This window comes from Lemur catta, chromosome 8, assembly GCF_020740605.2.
Source record: "Lemur catta isolate mLemCat1 chromosome 8, mLemCat1.pri, whole genome shotgun sequence".
Lineage (NCBI taxonomy): Eukaryota > Metazoa > Chordata > Mammalia > Primates > Lemuridae > Lemur > Lemur catta.
Window position 1 is genome coordinate 64,710,668 of NC_059135.1, and position 12,788 is coordinate 64,723,455.

The window sequence follows — 12,788 nt, forward strand, 5'->3', positions numbered from 1 at the left end:
TACAGATTGCTTTTCTTCATGCTTTCTTCCTTTTTCAGGCACAAAGCCTAAACTGACCCTTGAATAGTTTCTAGAAGCTGCCACCCTTATTCTCAAATTATTATAAAATGAAATTAAGTATGCATTTAGGTAGTATTACAATGTTTTTACTATTTTCTTTAGGGTACCAAGGATTAAGCAAGGCGGAGAGTTGCCAACAGGATATCCTCTACTTATCCATTGACACATTTAACGCAAAGCAAATTCTATTAAGTCTTTATTCCATATGGAAAGGTACAGTAGTACTGCAGAAACAAAAACTACATAACAAAAGAGTAAGACTTTCACAAATATTAAAGGAAACAATAAATAAGCCATAGTAGTTATAGCAGAACTCAGGGAAAGCCTATAAAAAAAAGATAAAGCTGTTTGTACAAAGTACACTGTACATACACTCAGGAACAAATGTTGAATGACACCGGAAGGTTCCTATTCGTACAAAACCGTAATGATGTTCACAGGAACTTCATTACAACTATTCATTTTTTAAAACATTCTGCAAATATAGAACTTCCTTCTCCCCAATTCTAGAAAATAAATTTCACATCCCAACATATAAAACGAATACACTCCCACTTCTCTCAAATTAGCATTTTAACATCCTCCAATAACACCATTTTCATATAAAAATACCTTTAGACCAAGGTTCATTCCTGTACCTTATCTTTACAAATGAATAATACATCAGTTTGGACTTAAGTAGCACCTCAAAGGTGTTCATAACAAACGAGATAAAGTGCCGTTACTGGTATACTGTTAGCATGCCATAATAATACATCATTCAGTGCAATAACCAGCATGGAAGAAGCTTACAAAGAACATGCAAATATGTGACTGGGGTTTTGTTTTTAGATGAACTACTTTGAACTAGTTATATTTACAGTTCTGAATAAAACTGGGCTATTTAATATATACAACATGTGACTATTAATATAAAGTACTGATTGTACAACAAAACAAAAGCAACAACCAACCATACCTTGAGTATCCAAATTAAACACTGTTCTTAAAGGACCTTGGAAGGGTTGTTCCAGGAGCACTATCAATGTTAAAAAGCAATTGGGGACCCAGCTGAGAGCCAATTTGTAAGTGCCACTAAGAATGCTGCTGGTCTTAGTATATTTTAGCTCTGATCCACTTGACCACCCACCAGTCATGATTCCAAATGGCTTCTACTGTTTCCAAGTATCAGAAACACCTTCAAGCATGAGCACAGTTCCAAAAAAGGTGCTATAAAAATATTTTGATTAAGAACCATAATAGAAACAAGTGTTTAATCTTGTTAAAGGAACTGCTATGAAGGGAACAATATTTGGGTGTCCTCATTTTGCTTAAAAAAATCAGCTATATTATGTTGATAGTCACACTTACATTCAGCTAGAAATCACTTAGATCTTAATTTTTTATATAAATTGGGATTTGTCTTAGTGGAACTGTAACTGGAAAAGTCCATCTTTTCCAAAATACATCATTTAGATATTATGTGAATAATTAATAAACCTATCACTCTTTACCAATACACATTTTTATTCTCTAATACTGTGATTTTACCATATAGCAAAGGCTAGGGCAAAACTAATAAAAACCAAATGATTTCGTAAGAGAAAAGCGTGAGTTAATGTCTTCCTGGCTGTCTCAAATGTTTAGCTTGATAGGTACAGTTAATTATAGTTTTTAATTGTTAATTGTTATTTATGGTGACTTCTAGCTATTTAAGGAAGTTTATCCCACATTTTAAATATATCAATGGCATCAGATCCACCCCAGAGGAAAAAAGAAACTGGCTAAAAAATAATTTTTCAGATGAAAAAAACATTTAATTATTACCACCAGGAGCTAATACACTTTTCCAAATTCTCTAAATGGGTCTCTCTTAAGGCTCACACATTGGACTCTATGAACGATCTCTTTGGTTTTGCTGAAGTGAGGTGGCTCCTGTGGGCTTCACTACTGACATGAGGCTGCTGTTTGGAGACACTTTCCTGATACAGATGAGAAACAGTCTTGGTTACCCTGTTCTCTGGACAGTGGACTGGAATTTGGCACTTGTTTTCATCTAGCTCCTTCACCTGTGCCCCATTGTGGACACTTCCACTCAGGGTAGCAACAGAACAGGGCTTTGCTTGGCTACCATATCCTCCTCCTTGTTTGAGAGAGGGCTTCTCAGAGTTCGAGGGCTGCAGGCCAGCTGCAGACGTGTTTGTCAGGAGCCCCTCTGCCACCTGGCAGTGCCAGGTGCGGTTCGGAGGATTGCTCTGCTGTTGGAACCTCGCGGTCTTGTCCATGATGCCCATGAATGGAGTATTGCGAGGTCTGTGCTCAGCTGTACCGCTCTGAACCTGGTTTACAACCTTGTCTTTAATTCGAGCATCTGGTCCCTGGACCTTGAAGCCGTCTGAAAAACTGCTGCTTGAAGTCAAACTACTGGTTGAACTTGACATCTTTACGCTGCTGGATGGGGAACTAGAGGAGCCTGAGCTGGTGAGGGAAGCTGGGTGTCGCATGTCACTGCAGCTCACTGGCCCACCTTGGTTTGGAGGGGCTACGTCCACAGTCATGGAGGCATAGGACAGAAGCCTCTCTGCAGTTTTTATCTTGCTTGGTAAAGGGTACGCAGTGCCACTCTCACTGCGCTGCAGGTGGACACTCTGGCTGGGGCCCAGCCGATCCCCAAAGTGGCCAGGAGCAGCTCCTAGAGTGAAAGTACCCGCTCCCTCTACATGCTGGTTTCTGCTCCCAGCAGGAGCTGCAGCGATTCTAGCCGGCATGGGACTCGGGGGAGGATTCTGAGAAGACATTGGAATTTTTGTGCTACTGCTTCTCACGCCAGACTGTCCAGAACCCAGGTGTTGGTTGGTCTTCACTATCTGAGCCTGCTTCGTGGGCTGCAGGACCAGCCCTGGCTGGGCTACAGGTTCCCTCGGGGGCTTGCTGGTTCCCGCCCTGCTCTGTGGGGACACTGGCCGTCCTTTGGACTGTAGCCCTTCTTGAAGGTTTCGGATATACGCGGAGGGGACAGATGAGGATGGCTGGGGCCTGGGAGTCGGAGAAACGGATTCCTCCTGTGGAGAAGTTTCCTCCTCTTCAGCTTCCTCAAGATGAAAGTGGTCGTTTAACCCGGGGGTCGGGGGATCCTCTTCATTATCTGAGTCGTTGGGGGGGGCTGGGGGTGGGCACTGCTGTTTTTGCTGTTGACTCCTCTGCAGCTGCTTACACTCCTCTTCGACGCGGGCCAGAAGCCGCTTGATTTCCTGGTTGGTAGGACAGAGTTTCACAGCCTCCTGCAAGTCGGCCAGAGCTGCCACGAATTGCCTTTAAAGGAAAACATAAGTTATAATTATAAGCCATGCCTGAACACGCCTGAACATAACTGTTCACGAAATAGCTGTGCTCAAAGAGAAGGACCCCGAGTAAGTTTTGAACACTTATGATGGGGGCCAGGACCCACTTAGTGAGTCCAGTTACTCAGCTAAGTGGCAGCGCTGAATCCTAACCCAGACGAGGCCAGACCACTCGACTGGGAACGAGGATGGGCATAAATCATTCGGTGCCAGAATCCTTTTCATGTTACCCTCACCATCCCCCAGCCCTGCCCACCTCTAACTCAGAAATCTTATATGACCCTGCTCCTTCCCTCCACCCCGTAATGCCCCTAGGTGGCAGTTTCACTGAAATAGGGACTAAACCAGGAATTTTTGGTTGCAGTCATCTCAGCTGGGGGTGCAGGCAGGGAGGAACAGTCACTGAGATGTCAGGAGGAAATAACAGTTTACCCATCACTACGAATATGAACTACCATGCCTCTTGGAAGCTAATAACTTGGTATTAAAAGGGATGGGAGGCATCTGAGCAACCCTTCTGAAGCAAAACCTCCCCAAATTCAACCAGCAGGTTTGATCCTACAGAAAAAGGCCCCCCCCTAAGTCATGTGGATAACCTCAGATGTACCTGCTATTCCTCTTTGCTCTGGCTCTGGCATAAAAGGCTTCATAGGACTTGGGTTTCAATTCAAGAGCCTTGGAGGCAAATTCTTCCGCCATGCCGAAGTCCTGGGGTCAATAGTTAGATACGTGAGTCGAAAGCAGCACTGAAACATGATTACAGGCAACTTTTCCACAGGCATTTTGCTCTAAAGAGTAGCAGAGCACGGGGGCGTAACTAGAGAGCAATCAAGAGCAAGGTATGTTTTTCTGTTTTAAAGTTAGTGTAGGGGAGCAGTTTGCACTTGCTTCCCCACCACCGAAGCCAAAGGAAATGGCACCTAAGCACATTCTGGGAGGTGTGTAGGGACAGTGGCCAATGATGGTCATCCAAGAGGAGCAGCGTCCCAGCTGGCAGGTTCACACACGTGCACAAGCAATGGGACAGGAGGGCTGTGGTCTGGTCTGCAGAAGGACTGGCCCTCACCGCTGTGGAAAAGCTCTGCTGGAGAGGACTGGACTGGAATGCGGGGCGTGGCTTACGTTTGTTTTTCGTCGGCAGCGAGACAAATTGAGATAGAGGGAAACTCTCAATTCATTGAACGGTCTCATGTCCTCTCCGAATCCTTCTCGAGGAAACTTCCTTAAGGCATACTGGTACCTCTGGGCTGCCTCTTTCATCTTCCCTTTCTAGGATTCAAAATCACAAAAATTTATCCTTTTTTGAGAGGCTCTAAAACACATAAGCTCCCACACCCTGGAGACCCTGGGGGAGTTTATTCCATGCAAAACCATTACAGCACACTGAAAGTATCTTAATGACTCAGTGTCAAGGTAGGAACCAGGACACTGACCGGCCTGAACACGCTCGGGCTTCATTGCCCTGACATGATCTGCAGCATGGGGTTAAGGAAGAGGACAGGTTTACAATGAGGTGTTTGTAAATGGCCAAACTGATAACTATCAATCTTAATGCATTGGATTATCTTCTGTTATATATTTTTGAAAATTATTTCAAGAATGATCTCTCATCTAAAGATATTTTAATGCCAAGTGTAACAGAAATCAGATGAAAAAATGATGCAGTTCCTAGCACAAGTAGAGTCTTGTGGATGGACCTAGAGCGTGCTGCAGAATAACAATTTTTAAGAGGAACTAAAGCATGGGCTTTAAAAATCAGAACAGCTCCACACATCATTTTCAAGGCTAAAGAAATCCATTTGCTCAGTCAGTCCTGCTGCACAGCAGGTATTGAAGTCTGTTGAAAACGGCTTGGTATTTCTGACATAATTGCCTACCAAAATCTGCATTAAAAGCACTTCAAAGCCACAACAATACACACTTCTCAACTCAATTTCAAACTGATTCCAAGCCAGGAACCCTGCTGGGTTATGCTATATTACCTATTTATTTGTTACTGTTAAAAAAATGAAAAGAAAAAAAAACCTACAATAGCAAGTATAGCTGCCTAATAGTAAAAAGGATTAAAATAGTCATAATCTAGTTTTTTCCCCATAATCTTTTAATTCTGTCTAATCATATGTCTGAAAAGAATAGTGATCCACGTAAATGGTCCACATCTACCTAAATCACGGGTCGGCAAAACTACAGCTTGCAGCCCAGATCTGGCCGGCCACCTGTGTTTACAAATAAAGTTTTATTGGGATGTCGCCATGCTCATTCGCATGTATCACCTGTGGCTGCATTTGTACCCCCACAGCAGAGCTGCACAGCTGTGACAGAGGCCATGGTCTGCAAAGCCTAAAACGTCTACTATCTGGCCCTTCACAGAAAAAGTCTGCTGACTTCTGATCTAAACAGATGTCTTATTTTGAAAAGTTTAATCAAGTTTATTAATCTATAAGTCATATTTCTACTTCTAATGGGAAAAAAATTCAGTCTCCTATTATATATTACTTGGCTATATTAAGTAAAAGTATCTCTAAAACAGCTTTAAATTCCAGAAGTTTATGGATATTAAACATCAGACAGTAAACGCTTGGGAGACTGAATGAGTCTTTTCTTCCTTAAGTGTTTCCTGGGTGCCCCTTTCCCACGTTGCCTGACTGTGTCACTGCACGGTGCTCTCCACGCTGAGGGCACGTGAAAGGCTAAGGAGCCTCCTGCGTGATGTGTCAACTGACCTAGAGGCGACTCTCCTTCACCCCACGGATTCAGGCAGTCACAGCTACAGCCTAAGGCCTAGTCCAGAAATAATGGTTCTCAACACAGAGAAGTGCTTTCTACCTTTGAGATTCTGCTGTTAGGACACTAGGCTGTGGCTCGAGGCCAGGTTAGCCTGTCCTGGAACTTCTCTTACGACTCAGTCACGCGCACTCAGCGCAGCAGCACAGCCACGGCCATCGTGTGCCAAGCCAAGAGGCTGCTCAGAGTCGGTCACAACAGCGCAGAAAAGGGCGACACCACTTACTTTGTACATCACATTTCCTTCCTCCATTAATTTCTGTAAAAGTATAATCAAAATATCAGGTTTGGAAGTGGCCATCGCCCAAGCAGCATTTCCTGTAAAACAAACACGCATTCAGAGGCACGTCAGAGGTACCGGAGGGAAGGGGCTCGATTCTTCTGTGGCCCCGACACAGCTGCGGGTTACAAACCGCAGGAGCCCACTGCGAGGACCCCTGCTGGGTGTCCCAGGCTGCCAGACAACACCGTCTGAGGAAGCAGACACCGGCCAACCGGTTTCGCTTCTCATCTGCTTCACACTGACCTGGGCACTCAGGAAGGGAACGGTGCCTGGCATGAATCTGTCCCTTGTTATTCTACTGAAAAAAGTGACGAGAAACTGAGGCATCACAGCAGCCATGACCCACCCCTCCCTTCCGAGGGGGATTTGGAGAAAAGTGATGAAACCGGGCCTCTGCGTACTCTCCTTAGTGCCCTGCAGCGCCCACTGTGACGGCGTAATGCCCGGCCCCGAGTCCCCGCGCAGTCGCCATCACAGTCCGCCCCGGCTGCCTCAGCGCGGGCCCTGCTCCTGCCCACGGCCAGCGTGTCTCTCCCAGCCCCCGCCAGGGCCGCGGTCTCCCCCAGCCGGCTCCGAGCTCTTGGGAAGCCGCAGGGAGGAGTGGCTCCGAGCACAGACTCAGGATGCAGACTGCTAGGTTCCCACGGCGACCGGGCCACTCACTGTCACCTTGGGGAATCTAGTTAGCTCCTCTGCACCTTGGTTTTCTCATCTGGAAAGTGGTGATATTATCACTACCTCCTTACAGGGCTGCGGTGAGCATGAGGTCAGACGTGAAATGTAGGAGAGTTCCCGCTACAACCGTTAGTACCTTCACCGCAGCCCCTGCCCGGAACTGCTCTTGGCCAAAGGTCCTGCACATGGAACCGTGACAGTGACACTCCATCACTCGTTCCTTCAGGCATGTGAATGGGGTGTCATGTTGCCACCAGCCACACAGAAGGGGCTCTCCCTACTCAGCACCCCACTATCCTCCAGGGACCCCCGTTTTGTCTCTGTGACATCACACAGCCTCTCCTTCACAGCTGTGCTGGGGCGGCCGTTCTCCCGCCCGCTGGCTGATTGCTCTAGAACAGTGGTTCCCGGCCTGGGCTGCAGGTCAGAATCACCCAGCGAGCTGGCAGCTCGGCAATGCTCGGCCCCGCGATTCGCCTAATCTCACACTCTCTGTGTGGCTCCTGGCCGTCCCTGACACAATGCTAGACCCTCCTGCAACACCAGCCTCTGCTTTCTCCCCACACTGGCCATATCGTGAGCTATCTGAACATTCCAGATGCCTGTGATTCAATGAGAAAGCGAGATCTGACGTCTGATTTCTTACCTGGGAGCAGGGCAGCCTCTGTGCTCCCCAAGGTTCTCTAAGATCTGAGGCTAACCCCTCCTCTCTGCTGACCGGAGGTGGGGTCACTAACCTAGTTTGGCTCCTTTTCTGAGTAGCGTAACCACGACAGATGTGTTTCGACAACCGATGGCTCTGTCCAGGGGACGCATCCCACTGTGGTCCACGTGCTCAATCACGGCTCCCTTCTCGACCAGAAACAGCACCTGCGGGGGGAGCAGAGGCCTGAGAAGCAGCTGGTGGCAGGAGCACGGGCACCCACCCCTCTCTACAGGCTGGCCCTCTTAGCCTTGTTCCCATTTTAGGTGCCTCTAGCCATCCCTAGAACGGAAATGAAGTTGACACAAAACAGAGATGAAGAGCTACAACCCATAGCCAAACCTTCTCTGCTAAATCGATTCTGCTGCAGCGGTGAGCGCGGGTGATGCTGGGGGTGGGGGCACATTGTGCAACATCACTAATCGCTAGGGAAGTGCAAATCACAGCTACCACATACCAACTCACACCTACTAGGAGGGCTACTATTAAAAATGACTGAGAAAGTAAGTGTTGGTGAGGATGTGGATACATTGGAGCCCTTGTACACTATTGGTGGGAATGGAAAATGCAGTTGCTGTGGAAAACAGTACGGTGGTTCCTCAAAAAATTAAAAATAGAACTACCATAAGATCCAGCAACTCCACTCCTGGGTACATATCCAGAAAATGGAAGCGAGGTCTCAAAGAGATGCCTGCACACCACGTTCACAGCAGCATCATTCACAGTAGCTAAAGCATGAAAGCAACCAAGTGTCCATGGATGGGGGAATGGATAAGCAAAATGTGGTATATCCATACAATGGAATATTACTCAGCCTTTAAAAATCAGGAAACTCTTTCATTTGTGGCCACTTGGATGAAGCTGGGGGACACTGCTAAATAAGCCAGGCACAGACAGACAAAGACGGCACGATCTCACTTACATGTGGGATCTTAGAAGCACAGAGGAAAATGGTGATTACCAGAAGCCGGAGGGGCAGGGGAAGGGTGGTCAAAGGGTGCAAAGTTTGAGTGAGGAGGAGCAAGCTCTGGTTTTTACTGCAGTGTCACAACTATAGTCAATGATAATGTTTTGTTTATTCAAAATAGCTCAAAGAGGGGATTTTAAATGTTCTCACCACAAAGAAGTGATAAATATTTGAGTGATGGATATGTTGATTAGCCTGATTTGATCACTTCACAGTGTACGCACTGTACCCCATAAATGTGTAAATTTATTTGTCAATTAAAAATAAAGCCATGTGTGTGGTTCGAGCCTGTAGTCCCAGCTACTGGGGAGGCTGTGGTGGGAGTGTCGCTTGAGCCCAGGAGTTGGAAGCTGCAGTGGGCTACGACTGCACCACTGTACTCCAGCCTGGACAACAAGCAAGACTCCCCGCTCTAATAAATAAATAAATAAATAAATAAGATAGATAGATAGATAGATAGATAAATACACAAACCAACCAGTTAATCATTTGATTGGCAATTATCTCACATAGAAAAGTGGTTTCTAAATGATCTATGCAGGAATTTCATTTATATGGATTACTATGAGAAAACCACACATGCATGTGTGTACACATTCACATATGTGTCCGTTGTATGTGGAGTTTGTAAGCAGGTATTTTTAAGCTTTTAAGAGTCTATTAACATCTTTACTGCAGTCCTGGAGTAGAGTGCATGCCACTGAAGTACAGAAAAATGGAAGCTCCCCCACCGCATACACCACACTCAGGCACAGCCTCTCGAAGCCCCTGGAACCGGCCGGTTCCCGAGGTCTGTCCCGCGCGGCTGCGGGCAGGGAGCACTCACGGTCTCGGCATCTCCGTAAAAGGCGGCCAGGTCCAAAGGGCTGCGGCCGTTCTTGTCTGTCTGGTCTATCGCAGCTCCTTCGTCAACCAGGTACTGGACCACCGCCCTGTGGCCTTTCAGACACGCCCAGCTCAGTGCCGACAGGCCCTCCTTGTCCAGGGAAGAAAGGGCGGCACCTGAAAGAAAAGCCCATTCACAGACCGTGAACCTTGCAGGACGAGGCCCGGCGGCAAGCTCTCCGGCTGGCACGTCAACCCAGCACCGGCACGCTGAGGCCGAGCCCCGCGGGGGCCGCGCCGCCTGTCCTCTCTGCTGGTGTGGCTGGGAGAACACTTCCACGGCGTAAGGCTTCGGATTCGATCGGAAAGTACCGCGCGGGTGTGCCAAGGGCCTCTCCTGGTCACCCCGGCAGAAACCTATGCAGGCGACACACAGCTACCTTTCGAAAGGAGGAATTCCACGGTGCTCAGGTGCCCTTCGCAAGCGGCCACCATGAGGGGTGTCCGGCCCTGCTTGTCACTTAGGTTCACGTCACAGCCGCGTTCCAACAGCAACCTGACAATCTGAAAGAGACACTCGGAATTACAACCTCCCTGCTGCATTTCAACCACATGCTCTAAACCCAGACAGGTTTCTTGACCTTCAACAGTAGTCAAATGACTCTGTTTTAAAAAAAAAAATCCCTCTAAGTTGTGTGATCCATGGTCCCTATAAAATCTTTTCACTGTATTTCTTTAAACAGAATCTTTGTCTCAAAAACAAGCAAACAAACAAAAAAACAGTCTCACTTTATTGCCCGGGCTAGAGTGAGTGCCGTGGCGTCAGCCTAGCTCACAGCAACCTCAAACTCCTGGGCTTAAGCAATCCTACTGCCTCAGCCTCCCGAGTAGCTGGGACTACAGGCATGCGCCACCATGCCCGGCTAATTTTTTCTATATAGATTTTTAGTTGTCCAGATAATTTTTATTTCTATTTTTAGTAGAGACGGGGTCTCGCTCAGGCTGGTCTCGAACTCCTGACCTCAAGCAATCCACCTGCCTCGGCCTCCCAGAGTGCTAGGATTATAGGAGCGAGCCACCGCGCCTGGCCTAAACAGAATCTTTTTCCAAACATACAGCCTTTTTAGCATGCCCGATTCATTACTATACCTACAAAACACACCCCAGCTGGAAACGTTGTTTAGAGGAGGCGGGAGGCCAGCTGCAATGGAGTGAGGACCAGACGGCCACACAGGAGATGTGCAGTAACTAAGCCCAACTCAGCTGAGCAGTGGCTGTGCGGGTCCCAAGCTGATGCTGAGGCTAATGAAGCCCCTGCGGCAGGGCAGGGCAGGGCAGGGCGAGGGCGCAGAGGGCAGCTCACCCAACACACCCCCAAGCAGTGCACTTCCCTACCCAGGGCTGGTGTGTAGCTTGCCCCTCGCAGAGGGCAACTCCTAGCAAAGGCTCCCGAAGGAGATTCTCAGTCTCCCAGATGCATCTTTAAACTGTGTGTGGTAGTAAGGTTGGGAGAAAACAGAAAAACCAGACAGGGGTCTCATACGACCACCAGCCCAGTAGGATCTGCTCTATCTACTGGTGAGCCCAGTCTCTCCTGGGCACACTGTCACATCACCTCCCCGTTCCCACTGCCTTCATGCCCTTTATGCACTAAGAAATGCTTTCCAAACTTCCCTGCAACATGAGAAACACCGAGACCAGGAGAGAGGATGAGCCAGGGCCTCAGGTCAAAGCGGTGAGGTGACAGGGAACGGAAGGTGCAAACCAAGCTCTCAGAACAGGCAGCAGAAAAGCCAAAGTCCTGGGGGGTGGTGCACACAGCTACACCAACACAGCTGGCAGGAGTCGCAGAGACATGATTCCATGACACAAGCTCTGGTCTAGAAAATTCTTCCTATAATGGGCAGAAGACCCTTTGTGTTTGTAGCTGTGTGTAACCTGGTGCTAGGTGTGGGGCAGGGATGTGGTGGTCACTGTTTACACACTAAAGGAACAGGGATCCCCTGCTCCCTTGAATTAAAGACAACAGTGCTTCATTCGCAGCAGAAGAAAACCGGCCTGAGTCACAGCGCTGACCCAGAGGGACGATGTCTCCTTTTCCAAGTATGTGGGACAAAAGGGTCACCACACAGCATGTGTATGTTAGAGCAAAGCTCCTATTGCCATGATGGGCCGCCTGCCCCACACCTCCCTGCGCGTGTCTCTGGCCTGGCTCTGGCCTTGCTCCCCAGCCTCGTGGCCGACTGTGCCAGCCTGTCAAGCAGTCCTGACAGCACAAGCAGAAGCCACGAATGGGGAAAAAGAGAGACGGCTCCGGGAGCCACATGTGGTCTCGGGAGACGGGCAGTGGTGAACTCAGTCCCCACTCACTGCTTCTGAGGCACTCAGGGCCCACTGGGTACCTGCCAATGTCCCTGGCGTGCTGCACAAAACAAAGGTGGAACCCCTCTCCTGTTCGTCCGGGACACAGCAGCTCCGCGGCCCAGCAGCAGCTCACAGACCTCCAGCTTCCCTCTTCCCGCAGCCGCAGTCAGGGCTAAAGGAAAGTCACAGGGAGGTGGAATCGTTAGCATGTGGTGGATTAAAGATGAACACAAATTCTTTGACACTTCTCCCACTGGGAGGTAGGGGTCTGTGCACCCTCCCGCTTTGAGCCTAGGTGGGCTGGGACAGCTCTGACCAATAGAACACAGCAGAACGATTCTGTGCCAGTGTCTGGACTGTCTGGGACCAGGTCCTAAGCGACGGGCTACTTGCATTTTCTTGGAATGCAGATGCCATACTGTGAGGAAGCCCAAGCAGCCCTGTGGTGACGCCCACAGGGAGAACTGGGGTGGAGCTCCCAGCTGAGCTCCCAGCAGACAGCCAGCACCGGCAGCCAACCACGCGCACAAGCCATCCTGGAACTGGGTCCCCAGCCTGAGTCAAGCTACGCCAGCTACAGCCATGTGAGCAGAAGTGAGCCATCCCTACCACACCTGGCCCGAATTGTAGATTCAGAAGTGACTACGTTTTCTTTTCATTTTTCACAGCAAGAGATGACCAGAATGTAGCGGAACACACACAGAGATTAGTATTATTGTCCAATCTGGCTTCTTACCCTAAAGTCATAACATTTCATTCCAGAGTAATTACTGAGGCAGTGAAAAGCATATCGCATCATCCCCGCCT

At 48.5% G+C, this 12,788-nt stretch overlaps 1 protein-coding gene across 4 annotated transcripts in view; it reads right to left on the bottom strand.

Moving 5' to 3' along the window:
- Positions 1-243: 243 nt before the first annotated feature.
- Positions 244-12,788, bottom strand: part of TANC1 (tetratricopeptide repeat, ankyrin repeat and coiled-coil containing 1) — a 224,407-nt gene continuing 211,862 nt past the window's right edge. For all 4 annotated transcript variants that reach the window (XM_045560314.1, XM_045560312.1, XM_045560311.1 and 1 more), the window contains 8 exons: positions 12,020-12,153; positions 10,058-10,181; positions 9,619-9,794; positions 7,860-7,992; positions 6,391-6,482; positions 4,503-4,649; positions 3,988-4,088; positions 244-3,351 (listed from right to left, as the gene is read on the bottom strand). In XM_045560314.1, the coding sequence (XP_045416270.1) occupies positions 1,920-3,351; positions 3,988-4,088; positions 4,503-4,649; positions 6,391-6,482; positions 7,860-7,992; positions 9,619-9,794; positions 10,058-10,181; positions 12,020-12,153 (2,339 nt within the window). In that variant the 3' untranslated portion in view covers positions 244-1,919. The remainder of the gene's footprint in view (positions 3,352-3,987; positions 4,089-4,502; positions 4,650-6,390; positions 6,483-7,859; positions 7,993-9,618; positions 9,795-10,057; positions 10,182-12,019; positions 12,154-12,788) is intronic.